The sequence below is a fragment of the Callithrix jacchus genome, chromosome 12, assembly GCF_049354715.1.
Source record: "Callithrix jacchus isolate 240 chromosome 12, calJac240_pri, whole genome shotgun sequence".
NCBI lineage: Eukaryota > Metazoa > Chordata > Mammalia > Primates > Cebidae > Callithrix > Callithrix jacchus.
In genome coordinates, this window is record NC_133513.1 from 116,240,201 (window position 1) to 116,256,171 (window position 15,971).

Below are 15,971 nucleotides of genomic sequence, written 5' to 3' on the forward strand. Positions count from 1 at the left end.
AAAAATAAACACATCTACCTTTGAAGGCTACTTTTCTTAAGTAAAAATAGCCTTTACCTTTCCACCTAATATTTGGTTAAAATGTTCTGTATTTATAAAAAGAGGTGTTAATTTCTAATTTTTTTTTTTTTTTTTTTTTTTGAGATGAAGTTTTGCTCTTGTTGCCCAGGTTGGTGTGTAATGGCACAATCTTGGCTCAATGTAACCTCCGCCTCCCAGGTTCAGGTGATTATCCTGCTTCAGTGTCCCGAGTAGCTGGGATTATAGGCATGAACCACCACACCTGGCTAATTTTTGTAGTTTTAGTAGACACAGGGTTTCGCCATGTTGGTCAGGCTGTTCCGGATCTCCTGACCTCAGGCAATCCACCCGCCTTGGCCTCCTGAAGTGTGGGATTATAGGCATGAACCACCACACCTGGCCTCATGTAATATTTTTGTATCTTTAGTTCCTAAAGTGAGAGCCAACTGACATGGTATTTATTTATTTCCATTGTCCTGTAATGAAACATGCTGACACAGTGACATGCAGGCCTGTGTGTCACTTTCAGGCCCTTCCTAATTTATTCAGAATATATGTAGCCACGAGGTAGCATTTCCTTTGGCATCCTGGAGAAATGTGTCTCACTTAGCGCTGGACCTGTTAATTAATAGTCCTGCAGCTTCTGGTATTTGTAGTCTGCCCGTTGATTTACAAAATGCCTCACTGTGATTGTGGCTACAATCACTACATTCAGAGCCAGAACCATGAATGAAAATAGATGCAGCCTGTTGAAAGGTTGGTTTGGAGTTTCTCCCGCATATGTTTCATGCTGAAATCCTGTAATTGGAAACAAGATGAAAATCAGGTTTTAAGAAGTAGTAACATTATAAAATGTTGGTAATATATTATATTATAATATCTCTTATATATAATATCTTTTATATCTCTACATATGCTATGCATCTTTTTCTTAAGTCTTTGATTTATTTATTTTTTTAATTATTATATTTTAAGTCCTGGGGTACATGTGCAGATCATGCAGGTTTGTTACATAGGTATACATGTGCCATGGTGGTGGTTTGCTGCATCTATTGCCCCATCATCTACATTAGGTATTTCTTCTCATGCTACCCCTCCCCAATCCCCCTATCCCCTGCTATTCTTCCCCTAGCCCCCCCACCCCCAGGCCCCAGTGTGTGATGGTCCCCTCCCTGTGTCCATGTGTTTTCATTGTTCAACACCCACTTATGAGTCTTATATATGAATTAATATATAGTGCATAATGCCAACACAATATAGAGGAACGATTATCAAATATTTGAATTCATTTATATTTGTATTTAATTTTAAACAGTTTGAAACAAGTTTAAAATTAAATATAAATATAAATGAATTCATTTCTTTTCTTGATATCACATGAAAAATGTGTAAAACTCAAGCGTAATAGTTAAATGGAAATGCAGGTTCACTTATTGATAGTGACTGTTGCTCACTGTTGCCAAAATACATTTTGCCAACAGAAAAAAACTTTGTTCCTTCCCTTGAAATGGAAAAAAATATTGATGGTATTTCCATAACAACTTCCATTTATACATTTTTAACTAATTTCAAACCAGTGTCTATAGATACACTCTGTAAGCCATTTAGTGAATGCATTTATAAAATTACTAAATTTAACTTTTGTTTTTTGTTTTTTGCCATAGAAATATTTTGCCACAAACCAGAATCATACTCCTGTATAGTGCTCATTATAATGAATACATACAGAGATCATAAAGGTCCTTTAATGCCATTTACAACTAAGATCACTTCTTACAGTTTTTCTTTCATTATGGCTTATCTTAAGCCATTTAATTGCAAACTATCCTTGAGTATTTACCATCATTCCTTTCATGCATCTCGGTAGATCTCAGGTTTCAAGCCTTTTGAAAGAAGCAGGGCTGCCCTGTGTTATTATAATAGATTCTTTGTTTTTAAAAGAAAAAATAACTTTTTTCAAATAAGCAATTATGTGGAATGCTGGTTCATTTTGTTTTACTCATTTAAGAGTTAAAATACATTGCTTTCTGATTAATTATCTGCTATGGCATCTATAATAAGGACTCAGGAAACTTGTTTTTAGAGATGAGGACATTATACTTATACTTAAAAGCCAAATGAATAATGACAAACCATCAGTGTATCATATGCTTACACTGTACATGGTATGCATATTATCAACTGATGGCAATAAATATTAGTCCTGTATACTTAAAATTCAGCCTATTTGCTAAAGCTCCTATTACATATCTCTAAACTGTACATGCTTAAGAGTTACTGGATTTGAGCAGCATTTTATGAGCCATGATGTGCTCTTTGATCATGAAATAGCTTTTTTCTTACCCGGATTGCCACTTGCCCTCTGATCCCTTTTCAGACGAATGGGTCCTATGATGGAATCTGTTTTCCACTTATATGAAGAAATATCTCTTTTGCTTCTGGAGATACAACCTTGATTGCAGCGAGACTGGTGGTCACTGCTATCACATATCAAAACTTTACACTGCAGATACACAGAGCCCGTACTTCTCAAGAATTTAAAGGCATTAAACTGGAATCTCCCATAGTGTTCAAATAAGGGATACACCTTACATGTCTCATCTCGACTGCATCTGGAACAGAATTTATGAACATGTTTAGAAGATACGGACACATTTAGTCTTTTCCATACTAAAAAGAGATGATACAAAGTTTTCTCTGAACTAAGTTGTGAATCCAAAAATCTCTCTAGAAAGACAGTGTCTCTAGTTCATACTACAGTGGGTTAAGACTATAGATCTGATTCCTGGGCGAGATAGCAAGGTTCCTTCTAGCTCTAAAACTCCTGATCCATATGACTTAATCAGAAAACCAGTACTTATGCATTGGAAGTCAAACTTCTTTCCTTATATGCTTATCATTAATGTATCTGTACAAATAACATAGTTAAAAACCAACAACTTGTAAGGAAAAAAGGAATTTTTTTTTTCAAATAAGAACTTTATACTTCTTCTCTTAAGAATGCTACATATATTTTACTGATGGCATTATATTTTAAAGATGACACACACGAAATAATCTTCTAGGTTTTTGTTGAAAATAACCAAAATGTACAAAACCCAAAAATACTAATAGAGCTTTTATAACAAAAAATAAATTTGTTTCCACCCACAAACATTTTGTAAATACACTTAAAATTCTAGAAGATATAAGCTGTGTCTGTATAAATGTTTAAATTTAAATTATTTGTAATTAGTATATAGTAACTATATTTCATAAAATGATTAAAATGAATTTAATAAAATTTCAGGTAGTACTAGGAAAAATGTATATATACACAACACAAAAAATACTTCATTAAAAATATTATTCCACAGAAAGGGATATCATATATACATCAATTAAATTAATACATACCCACTCTTGATTATGTCATAGGTTGGAGATGCAAAGGCAGAGGTAGGAGAGGCTCTACAGGTATCAAGAAACACCATCAAATTTGGATCTGAGGTGTGTAGACTGACTTGAACAAAAAGAGTTTGGTTCAAATCCACATAATATGGTGACTCAAGTATAATCTTTTCAAATGAATTGGATTCAAAAAGAGCCATGCTTATGTTATGTTTGCCCACTGCAATTTGATTTTGTATTACATCATCTTCTGTTATGTACATCATCTCCACAGTAGAATTATGTTCCATTTCACACTTCACAATAATCTGGAGATGTTTCTGACGGGTGATCACTTCAGAAGCTGAGGATGCAGGAAAGGTGATTATATTGGTGTAGGTAATTGACTCATCTTCTACCTGCAGAACGAGAAAGAATTCAATTTTTATATTTTAAGTCTAGTAATCTTTTAGTGCATAGATGTGAATAACATTTGCAGGTACAGACATAATTTTCTTAAATCATCAGATAACAGCTTTACTGTCCAAATACTATAAACCTTAAATGTATTTCATCGAAGAAATATTCTAGGAAAGGAAGAAAGTATGAGATGAGAAATACAGCTTGCATTAGAAAGACCTGAAGATAGAATCAGATAGAAATTTTTTCAGTTACAGTAAAATCAATTTTGAATGCAGATTTCCAGCCTTAAAAAGACATTAAAGCTTACCATATATTGCCTTCCTTAAGGAACTCTAAGTTAATGTGGCTAACCGGGCAGTTTCTAAAATATATGTAGAGCAAGGGTCTGCAAGAGGCACTGCCTTCGCTGCCTTCCCTGGGGGTTCACAGTATAATAAAGCCTGTGTGTTCATTTTTGGTAAGAAATGATGATTTACTTCTGTCCTTATCAATTCCTCTAGATTAGCCTCCATTATTTTCAATTAGGTTATTGTTTAATGTCTGAGTAAAAAGTTTATGGTATGAATCCTAAAGAGAACAAAGGTTGAAAATGTTTGGAATTTTGAATGGAACTTCTAGAAAATGTAGAACGAATCTCAAATTTCCAGTAATATCCTTCATGTTTAAAATAAGGATAATGGGTTTTTTTCTGTCTTTAAAAGGAAAAGAAGAAGACCCTACAAATTCAGCTAGATTTTTACTAAATATGAGGTATAAACATTTTCTGCATGTGTGTTACTGGTAGGCTATTAAGCTCACTGAAAATAGATGTTCAAACTCTCTCTACTGAGTTTTCAGAGTTCTTTACCTTCTGGGAAAGATAACCAGCCTCCGGTTATCCTGAAAATGAATGCAGCAATTTGGCAGCTATGTATGAATGGATATGTTCACTTACATGCTTATCATGCAGTTAAGCCACTAAAACTTGCGAGTTGTTTGTTACAGCAGCTAGCAAACCTTACCCTGACTGCACTGGCCAACATGCATCCATCATCTGACAGAACTGAGCTATCAGTATTTCACTTTACCTTTTTGATTGTACCACATCCATTAAGAGGGAAAGAAAATTCCACAACATTTGATAATTTTGGTCTGCACGTTGGGTCATTTAGTTGTAAGTCATTCTCATTAGTGTGAAAAGTCTCTAGGAAGAGTTTACTTATAATAACTCTCATCTTGTCAGAAGAGCAAGTTAAAGATGCTGTCAGGGGAAAAATAAAATAAAAATTAAAACAAGGATGGTCACATTGATGCCAGCTGGGAATGCTGGGTCTTGAAGAGCTGTGCACATGAGTAAATACATAAAAAGTCAAAACCATTTTGCCCTAAACAGTAATGAGAATTTTGAGATAGCCAAGCAGTTCACCTTCTACTGTGTTCATTGTGACTTTGCTTAGAGCTAGAATCTGCAAACCTGATGTTTTCATTGTGTCTTTGCAGAAGGGATTAAGGGAAACAGTTCATATTATCTGCAGAAATCCTTTTCAGGTTAATAAAATCATTAATTTCTTCTTGCGTAAGCAATGCACAGAAATGACTGTCAAGCTTAAGATTACGAATATGTCCCCAACTATATGTGACATGCTTACAAAGAGGAATAGCCACAAGGCTAAAAATTAACAGTTTCTATGTAGGGAATCTTCAGAGAGCTCAAAACAGCTAAGGAACATAAAACGTGACTTACTAGTGTTGACGTTTTCTGCATAAATTGAGGTGTAGGAAGCAGAAAAGCCCCGGTAAGAATTGGCATAATCTGTAGACAACACGACAGTCAGAGAGTTTGATGACGATTCGTAGGTGGGAGTCACGCGGCCACAGATTTGTCCAATCAGGCCAGAGTTGGTGGAGGGGCCATCATAGACGGCAATAAAATCAAACTTGCACTGTTTGTCTATTTCTAGTCTAGAGAATGAGGGCATCTGGTGAAAAAGAGTTTCAAACCAATTCAATTCTGTTCCCCAACAATCCTACTCTTAAGCGATTATGGATTTTTTTTCCTACAATGGTATCTCAGGTTTACCATGACACATCTGGGGATTTGATGGTTCCTGCCAAGGACCTCAGAATTTTCAGGAAAATAGTCAACTTAGTTCAGTGGAATAGTATCACTGTTTTCCTTCGTACATCAATTCTTTGAAAAATGCCCATATATGGGAATTACATATGATAATTTCTCCTCCCCAAATCCCCCAGTTGCCAGGTGGGGTTACTGCATTTGTTCCAACAGAATTGGGCAGCAGTACTTACAAAATATCTTTGAAGTTTAGTTTTATCTTGTAACCTTTCTCCACTTGTATGTGCCACACACAATAAGCAAGCTCAGGATGAGGCTTTGGGTAATTGGGGCTGGTGAAGGATCCTTCCAAGGTATCCAAGTAGCCACCACAGTTTGGAATAGCTGAAATGAATGTTAAGTCGGTCAAAAATGCACAACAAAGTAGAGACTTCTTTTAATTTCTGTGTTGTGTAGCAGGCATAACATATCTCTCCTGAGTATTATTCCATCTCTGTCTTTCCCATGGGTCACTTATTGAGGTTTTCATCCTTCTTTATCATTGAAATTTCTTCCCACTGGTGCAGGGTGGAGAGTGAATCTTTATACTTTTGCCAAACAAATCACATTAAAGTTGTGCTGTAAGATGTGCTGCATCTGGAGAGACCCCCATTACCTGAACTGAGCCATAGGAAATAAAGTCACACTCTCCCTTGAAGGCTTTTCCTCACTCTGATCAGCTCAGCTTTCTAGTCTCATCAACCACTACTACGTGGCCTTCTGTTCTGTCCTCCCTTTCTTCCCATGACTTCTCAGCTGTCAGCTCCAGCAGAGAGGAGTCCTCCTTCCCTGAGTCCCATCCCCACCCACTCTCATCATGCCATTGCTCAAAGCTCAGCTCAGATACTGAAGCAGCCCTTCATGAAGCAGCCCTTGGTCTCACCTTTCCCCAGTAAGTACATAAGGAAGCAGCTGGACAGATGAAATGGGGAGAAACAATGCGGAAGCCTCTTTTTGGAGATGTAAAGCACTTTAGACTGGCTGAAGCATAGGGTGCCAGCTGGGCAGCAGCTAGAAGCAAGGCTTGAAAAGGTGGCCTGGGTCCAGCTTGGAAAAACCTTGACTGCTGTACTCTGGAGATTTGCTGGTACCAATAAGCCAGTGGTTTCAGCAGGAGGATGCCATGGTCATCACTGGGCCTTGGAAAGAAATCCAGAGTGGACCTCTCCCCTCAAGCCCACTAGCAGATGTTCTTGGCATTCTGCCATGGGTCACAGTGGAATGTAGGTGCTGTGAATGCAGAACCCTGTAAGTGTAGCCTCCAACCACCTGACAGTCTTAAATTTCAAAGGTAAGACCAGCGACTCCCAGCATGCACTCTCCAGACAATCTTTGTCAGAATCATCCGGGGGGCTTGTTAAACATGAAGCTTCAACCACCCCAACCAAGATCTCAGGAATCAGAGAATAGGGAGGTGCGGTCCCTGAAGAGGCATTACAGAAGATTCCAGGGTTACTATTAAATGGGCTGGACGTGGAGTCTCTGCTTTGGACTCTGACATGGTACCCCTCAACATGGAGCCATCTGACCAGCCCGTTGTCTCTGCCTTATCTGGGAGGCAAGATTATGTGCTCCACCCAGAACCAGTAAATCACAGTATCTGCGATGGGGCCCAGAGTCTGTGATTTAACACGTTCTCCAGATGATTCTTATGCACATGTAAGTTAGAGAACTACTGCTCTTCCATGCAGAGAAGACCCTGAGGGGATATACTCAGACCGAACATTATACGAGGAGATATACGAGTAACCTGTGCTTGCAGGAGTCGTGGGTGAAGGTTGTGTAAATGAGGACTTACAGGTATGAGGAGAGAAGAAGTAGTAGAAGACAAAGACGGTTCTTTGAATTCTTGCCGAGTCAGTAACTATTTGATAAGTCAATGCATTGGATGATGATTCAAATACAGGAACATAGTTATTTTTGCTGCAGACTTGCCCCAGCAGAGGCCCATTGCTGGAGGTTCCATCAAAGACTTTAATGCTTTCACTTTCACAGCTTCCATCTGGATCAAGCCTGTGGACAAAACACAACTCTGTCTGGAGAAGTGCCTCAAGCAAAGGGGGTTTGCAGAGCAGAGCCAATTGCTCACCTAGGCATGTCAATTTGCAAAGTGGTGGCACATCTGTTTTCACGTAAACCTCTCCAAGACCAATCACCAACCCCACCATCCTCAGCATCAACCACAAACTGCCAACCTTAATGGGCTCAAGGAAGTGAACTGCTTTGCCTATGTCTTTTATCAAGGAAATGATGAGGATGGGTATGGAATCCAGAATTCCTTTCCTTCTGCCTATTTCCAACTCTCCAGTTCCCCATGTCCATGTAAGCCTTTGATGAACCTTCTTATTTAGAATTGTTTCCCATTGACCCTTGGTATCCAAGGCTGCAGAAAGGTGAAGCAGCTCTTCTTCCATAGCCACCTTTCCCAAGGAAAAGCAAACCTTAGCACCTCCCTAGTTGCTCTTTCCTTCCCTTATATCACCACTTCCTCATTCTGAAGGACAGTCCCATGCCCTGCTTTGGACAGGACAGCCCATGGTTTTAGATTGTTGCCCATTCTGACAGAGTCTCTCCAAATACCCTCAGAGGGTATACGTCCAAAACAGGAAGTAATACAAGGGTAGAGAAATCTGGGTTCTCCTTCCACTTTAGTCACTTACCTGCTATGTAACTTTAGAGAAGTGATTTAACCTTTCTTGCTTCAGTTTTCTCATCTGTAAAATGGGGATATCACAGCCTACTTCTCATTAATGTGTGAGGTTTATAATATTCTGAACATGAAGCAACTACCACAGGCCTGGCACGCAGGCGAGCAACAGATGTTAAACATTAATTTCTCCCCTCCCTTTCTCTTCCCACACTTTCTCTTCCCCTCTCTCCTTACACAGCAAGAATAGCATATATGTTTCTCAGCAACCTTTCCAGGAAACTTGAGGCCTCTTTTGCTTCTTTGAAGCATAAATTCCAACTTCAGTGATACAGGGCTATGGTTCTCAAAAGCATGGTACTTGGACCAGCAGCATCGACACCACCTGGATATTTGTTAGCTATGCAGAGTCTCAGGTCCCACACACTCCATCTGAGAAAGATAATAGACACTCTGGTGGTGGGGCCCAGCAGTTGTGCTTTAACAAGCCTGGCACATGCTTCTGATGTATGATCAAGTATGAGAACCCCTGGGACAGGTGTGAGAGTAGGGGCTCAGGAGCAAGGCTGCTTGGATTCAGTTCCTTTCCCACTTTTATTATTTTTTAGTCTTGGACCTGGTAAGTGACTTTTCTTGGCTTTCTTATCTATAGAATGGGGATTAGACTGCATCTGCCCAGAGGGCTCTGTTGAGAGGATTAGCTAGAGGGAGATCTCAGGAAGCGCTGAGCAACACTGCAGGGCAGAGTCATGTTCTCAGCTCGGCCTCACCCTGGGGTCACCTGTGCACTTATAAAAAGCATTTATAAACATATACTTATTTCAAAATAAAAACTATAAAATAAAAAATATTGATGCCTAGAGTCTGCCCCCAGAGATTATAACTGAATTATATGGTGTACAGCCTGGGAGTCTGGGTGTGTGAAAGCTCCCCCGCTGATTCAAATGCATAGCAAAATTTGGAACCAGAGTTTAGTATTTTAGAGCCAAGAAACTGGAACTAGACCAGCTAGCTTCTAACCCTGGTCATGCTACTCACTATCTGTGTGACCTCAGACAAGTTCTCAACCTTGCTGTGTTTGTAGTACTTTTAGAGTGCTGCCCTCGAAGGACCTCTGTGAACCAGTGCCAGGCACACAGCCATCATCAGTGACTATCAGCCATCATCCTCATCACCATCATCATCATGATGGTTGTCAGTGTCACTACCACCTCTAGCAGCAGCTGAATTATTTCTACAGAGAGTCCCCCTACCCACCCCAGTGTGGTCAGTGTTCATCACCCCCTTATTAGGAAACTAAAGCTTCTACTTACTGAACATAGGAAAAGATAATTCTGATGCTTCTGTTTTCCGGTTTTTCTATTGTCCAGGTGCAGTTCTCATTGGGATTGAGTTGCAGGATCATGGCTTTGTGGGTCTCTGTCAGATTGGCACCCCCCAGACTGACACTGCAGCTTGAATTTCCTGTTAGAGACCACAAATGGCATTGAGGAAAGCCAACAACAGTCTCTTTTCCCTCCCTGAGAGATTAGGAAGCTGCCTCCCACATGTAATATACATACTAGCAGGCAGTTAATTGTGGATGGCACTTAGCTTACTCCAAAGTAAGTCACAAGCAGTTGATTTCTAGGCCTTGAACCCTTAAGGAGAAGTATGTGTAACTTCTCTACATATGGTCCATAAAAGAGAATATATTAGGGCCTGAAGAAGTTTGTATTTTTAATAGGTTTTCATATTAACATAAATCTTTATTTCTCTGGCATAAATACGTAGGAGTGATATCACTGCATATGTTAAGTGTATATTTAACTTCATAAGAAACTGTCAAACTGTTTGCCAGAGTGGCTGTTCTATTTCACAATCCTACCACAGCGTATGAGAGTTCCAGTTGCACTACATTCTTGCCAACACACACTATTGTCAGGTTTTTGTGCTGCTTTGCTTAGCTATTCTAATAGATGTGTGGCAGCATCTCATCATGGTTTGAACTTGCATTTCCCTAATGGCTTTTTGGTGAAGTATCTTTAAGTCTTTTGCCCCTTGGATTTTTGCTTTTATTTGTTGGGTTTTGAGAGTTTTTTAATATATTCTGAATACAAGTCCGTTGTTACATCTGCAATTTGAAAATATTTTCTCCCAATATGTAGCTTGTCTTTTCATCCTTTTAACAGTGTATTTCCCAAAACAAAAGTTTCAATTTTTAAAATAAAGTCCAATGTATTAATAGTTTCTTTTATGGGTTGTGCTTTTGGTGTCCAAGAACTCTTTGCTTAACCCCAGGTTACAAAGATGTCTCCTATGTTTTCTTTTTTAAAGTACTATAGTTTTACATTTTACATTTAGATCTATGATCAATTTTGAGCTAATTTATGTATAAGAAATGAGGCTTAGGTTGAGTTCATTTTTTGCAATGGGTGTCCGATTGTTCCAAGACCATTTGATAAAAAGGCTGTCCTTCTCTATTAAATTGCCTTTGCACCTTTGTCAAAAATCAATGGACCATATTTGTGTGTATCTATCTCTGAACTCTCTATTGTTTCATTTATCTATCTGTCTATCCTTTTGGTAAATGACACCTTCTTGATTATTGTGGTTTATAAGAAGTCTTAAAATCAGGTAACATGAATCCTCCAACTTTACTGCTCTTTTGCAAAATTGTTTTGACTGTTTAAATTCCTTTGTTTTTTCATATAAGTTTTAGAGTCAGCATGTCTGTATCTATTTAACAATCTTACTGGGATTTTGATAGGAACTGCACTAAAGTTATAGATCAACCTGGGAAAAAAAGGATGTTTTTTAAACGATGCTTGATATCCAGAATGTGTAAAAAAATTCAATAATTAAAAGGCAAATAATCCAATTTAAAATGGACAAAGAACCAGAATAGACATTTTCCAAAGAAGATCTATAAATGGCCAATATGCACATGAAGAGATACTTCAGCATCATTAGACATCAGGGAAATACAAATCAAAACCACAATGAGATATTACATCATATGCATTAGGATGGCTACAGTCAAACGCAGAAAACAGCAAGTGTTGACAAGGACGTGGAGAAATTGGAATGCTTACACACACCTCATGGGATTGTAAAGTGGTACAGCTGCCATGGAAAACAGTCTGGCAGTTCCTCAAAAGATTAAACATACAGTTTAATAGAAATAAAAAGAAATAAAAACAAATGTCCATACAAAAACTTGTTCACAAATATTCATCTCAACATTAGTCATAAGCCAAATATTCATCAATTGATGAATGAATAAATAAAATGTGGTTTATCCACACACTGGAATATTGTTCAGCAATAAATAGAAATGAGGTACAGTCATCCCTTGGTGTCCATGAATGACTGGTTCCAAGACCCCTTGTGGATACCAAAATCCATGGATGTTGAAGTCTCTTATGTAAAATGACTTAGTGTTTGCATATGACCTACACACATCCTGTACACTTCAAATCATCTCTAGATTACTTATAATACCCAATACAATGTAAATGATGTGTAAATTGTTGTTATACTGTATTGTTTAGGGAATAACGACAAGGAAAAAAGTCTATACATGCTCCGTAACCAACCATTTGTTTTCAGATTTTTCAATTCATGGTCGTTGAATCCATGAATACTGAACCCTACAGGTGCTGAGGGCCGATTGTATTCATACATGCTATAACATATATGAACCCTGAAAATATTATGCTAAGTGAAAGACCACATATTACATGATTTCATTTATGTGAAATATCCAGAATAAGTAAATTTACGGAGACAGAAAATAGAGTAGTGGGTTCCTTGTGCTGGAGACATCAGGAGAAATGGAGAGTGACTAGTAATGAATACAGTTTCTTCATATATATATATATATATATATATCTCCACAAAAGCTTTTACACTAATATTCATTGCAACATTAGTGTTTGTATATATATATATATATATATATATATATATAGAGAGAGAGAGAGAGAGAGAGAGAGAGAGAGAGCGTCTCACTCTATTTCCTATACTGGATTGCGATAGCACAATCATAGCTTACTGCAGCCTCAAACTCCTGGGCTCAAGTGATCCTCCCACCTCAGCCTCCAGAGTAGCTGGGACTACAGTCATGTACCACCACACCTGGATAAAATATTCTTTTTAATTTCTTAGCATTGGGGTCTCACTATGTTTTTCAGGGTGGTCTCAAACTCCTAGCCTCAAGCAATGCTTCCATGTCGGCCTCCCAGAGTGCTGAGATTGTAGGCTTGAGCCACTGTGCTGGGCTTGAGATGGTTTCTTTTGGGGGTGAAGAGTATGTTCTGGAATTAGATAGTGGTGATGTTTGCACAATTTTGCATTTATACTAACAAACACTAAATTGTATACTTTAAAAGGGTGGATTTTATGGTATGTGAATCATATGTTAATAAACCTTAAAAAAGAGGAAAAAGGAAAGAAAGAGAAAAGGGGAAGAGGAAAAATCACTGGATCCTAAACTGTTAGCAGTGAAATTACCCAGTAAGGGGCTGGTCATGGTGGCTCACACTTGTAATCTCGGCACTTTGGGAGGCCAAAGCGGGTGGATCGCTTGAGCTCAGGAGTTTGAGAGCAGCCTGGGCAATGTAGCGAAACCCCATCTATAAAATATATTTAATTATTTGGTAAATTCTTATATTTTTACGTGCATTGTCAAATGGGCCCAAATAAAATTAGTGGTAATTCAAAATCCCACCAAGATTTTGACTAATCATCAAAAAACTCCACCTACATAGGAACAAAGCTTTATTTGTATTTATACTCCCATAACCCATCCACCCAGAAACAATCATCATTGAAACCTTGGTGTAAACACTTCTGCACCTGTTCCTTTTCTCCTCTACTTCTACGTGTTTAAAATGTTTGAATGTATATATTTCAAACATAAGAACCATCATATTGTAGAAACTTCAGATCTTTTTTTCTCTCTTAATGTAGTCTATGGACACACTACAGATCAGAGTTATTTTAATTTGCAAAAAGGAGTGTTCCATTGTGTGGATTTACCATAACAATGAAAATTTGTGTTGTTGTTTACAATTATGTAAGTGCACATATTTATACCTATATCTTTGGACACTTTTATGCTTATTTACAAAACATAAACTCTTAGCAGTGGAATTACTCAGTAAAATTTTATATGCTTTTGATATTTTTGTAGATGTTGTCAGATGAGCCCAAATAAAATTAGAACTAGTTTAAAATTGCCCCCCAAGAGTATTAGAGTACATTTTTCTCTGAACTGAGGCCAACAGACATAAACACTGAAAAATCCTGAAAGAGGCCTCTTAAGAGGAGAACTTCTCTGTTTTAGTGAATAAATCTGTTTTTTCTTACCTTCAGCCTCCGCCAACGTCAACTCCGCCAAACAAGAGAGGATTAAGAGGGCCAAAGGCATGAGCCTCCTTATAAGCTCCATCTTGGCAAGAGGCTGGCAGCCTTAAGGACTGGCGGCTTTTATAGGCTCTGTGTTTCATCAGCTTTCTGGACACCTCCAGGGAAATGTTGCTCCAGCCACACAAGGGGTAGATTTGTGTGAGAACAGAGCAGCTGTGCAACTAGTTTCTTATCAGCAGCCCCCACAGTGAGGGTTCCCTCTCCCCAACTCCTTCCTGGAAAGGTTGCCCCCAGTAGAGACTCTTTGTGGGGATCTCTAGCAGCTGGTTCCCAGAAGGCACTGCGTAGTTTTCCCTGAAACTGACGGGAGCTGTGCCTTGCTTCTGTGCCTGCATATCACAAACAGGTGGTCTCATTGACATCTGAAGTCTTCAGGGCTCTCCTTTGAGAAGGGAACCTGTGGGAGAACAACAGGCCAGTGGGGCAAGGCAGGGGGTACAGCACCTGGGAAAAATCTGGGTCCAGATGGCACATTCAGAAGCCCTGCCAGGTGGCTGACCCTATCGAGGAGGGAAAGAGGGTAGAGGATGAAGAGGGAAGAGTGCAGATCCAGATTTCCCTACAGGGATTTCTAGCCAGTTATGTCTGGAGAGGCTGAAGCAAGTGAATTAGTCACTTTGGTATGGTGTTTTGCAGCCGAGAGAAAGAAATCCCAGTGTCCACAGTGAGACTGGGAGGAGCAGGTGGTGGTGGGTGGGAGCTGCCCTCTTTTCATTCATTCACTCATTCATTCATTCACTCAATCAGTAAATATTACTTATTGGTCTAGGGCCTAAGCAATATAGATTTGAATGTGAGAGACAGTCCTGCCCTCATGAAACATGGATTCTAAGTGGAGAGTTAGACAACAAAAATAAATGAAGAATTCAAATAGTGACAGGAGCTATGGCTACAATAAACAGGATGACTGCATGGCTGGTGGTTGCTTGGGGTGGGGAGGATCTGACAGTGAGAAGGAGGGCATATTGAGAGATGAAATCTGAACAAAGGCAGAAAGATAAGAGGGAGGCATTCATGTGTGATCCTGGCTTAGGGGCTTGCATCTTAGGCGTAAGAGAGGCCAAGTGCAAAGGCCCTGAGGCAGGGACTAGATGGGCACACCTACAATAGTAGGGAAGAAAGAACAGCCTGGCCGGATGTGAGTAGGAGGTGTAAGCTGGGAGGGGAGGATGTAGAGGAGCAGGTGAAGGTCAGATAGGGAAGGACCCGCAGCGCAAATGAGGAGTCTGGGTTTTACTCTCTAAGTTCAGGTGGAATATTTTGAGTGAATAATGCCAAGACTGGCTACTTTTTGAAGAACCTTTGTGCAGCTCTGTGGTGTTCTGACACCGATGTAGGCTGTGTCTCCTAGGGTAAAACCCTCTGGCTACCGTCAGCCCCTCTGTTATCCTGGCTGCAGCCCAGGACACCTCCCTAGAGAGAGCACAGTCCTATGCTGTGACTCAGGAGATCCATTCCTTTTTGGGCCCACACCTGATGCTGCAGGGGAAAGGCAGCACCTGGGATGCCATGACTTGGTGCTTCCGGAGGAGCTTGGACCCTCCCCAAGGCTCTGCTCCATTCTTGTCTGCCCAGGCTGGCTGTGAATGAGGTGGGACTGGGTGTCCTGGGGTGAGTTAGCAGGGCACAGGTGTTTGAGGTGGGGCACCCTTCTGGTTACTGTTTGCAGCTGTGTCCACGAATCTCACCCTCACCCTGGGCTTTCCCTCTGATCCCTCTTCCTCTCCCATGGCTGGGATCTTCAACATCCCTGATTCCTCTCCACTGAGTGGGAGAGTTTCATGACCACACTCTGTCAGTGGCCCTGGTAAAGGACCCAGGCTTCCAGGTCCAGTCAGGAGAGAAGCCACCGTCAGGCATCTGGCAACTTCCTGGGAACCATGGGGTGTTGTGGGGTCACCGTGCCTCATCTCACTGCTTCTTCCCTGTCACCTGTTCAAGCCCCCACTTCACATCAAGGACACAGAGGCTCAAAGGAGTCAAGGAACTTTCCCTGGTGAAGGCTGA

The 15,971-nt window shown here is 39.8% G+C and overlaps 1 protein-coding gene across 1 annotated transcript; it reads right to left on the reverse strand.

Annotated features, from left to right (window-relative positions):
* Positions 1-468: 468 nt before the first annotated feature.
* Positions 469-14,000, reverse strand: CUZD1 (CUB and zona pellucida like domains 1). Its single transcript, XM_017963238.4, has 9 exons — positions 13,905-14,000; positions 9,866-10,016; positions 7,704-7,918; positions 6,100-6,250; positions 5,537-5,754; positions 4,881-5,053; positions 3,418-3,809; positions 2,365-2,633; positions 469-819 (listed from the first exon to the last, which is right to left on the reverse strand). Exons 1-9 carry the CDS (start codon positions 13,984-13,986, stop codon positions 647-649), a joined length of 1,824 nt encoding a protein of 607 aa, XP_017818727.3. The 5' UTR covers positions 13,987-14,000; the 3' UTR covers positions 469-646.
* Between the last annotated feature and the right edge of the window lie 1,971 nt (positions 14,001-15,971).

What these genes read in the sequence shown, in the direction of transcription:
- CUZD1 (XM_017963238.4), bottom strand. Translation starts at nt 13,986, where the DNA reads ATGGAGCTTATAAGGAGGCTCATGCCTTTGGCCCTCTTAATCCTCTCT. An exon ending in ATTATCTTTTCCTATGTTCA is followed by an intron (nt 7,919 to 9,865) that starts GTAAGTAGAAGC and finishes TTTTGTCCACAG; the next exon opens with GCTTGATCCAGATGGAAGCT. An exon ending in GATGTGGTACAATCAAAAAG is followed by an intron (nt 3,810 to 4,880) that starts GTAAAGTGAAAT and finishes CTCGTTCTGCAG; the next exon opens with GTAGAAGATGAGTCAATTAC.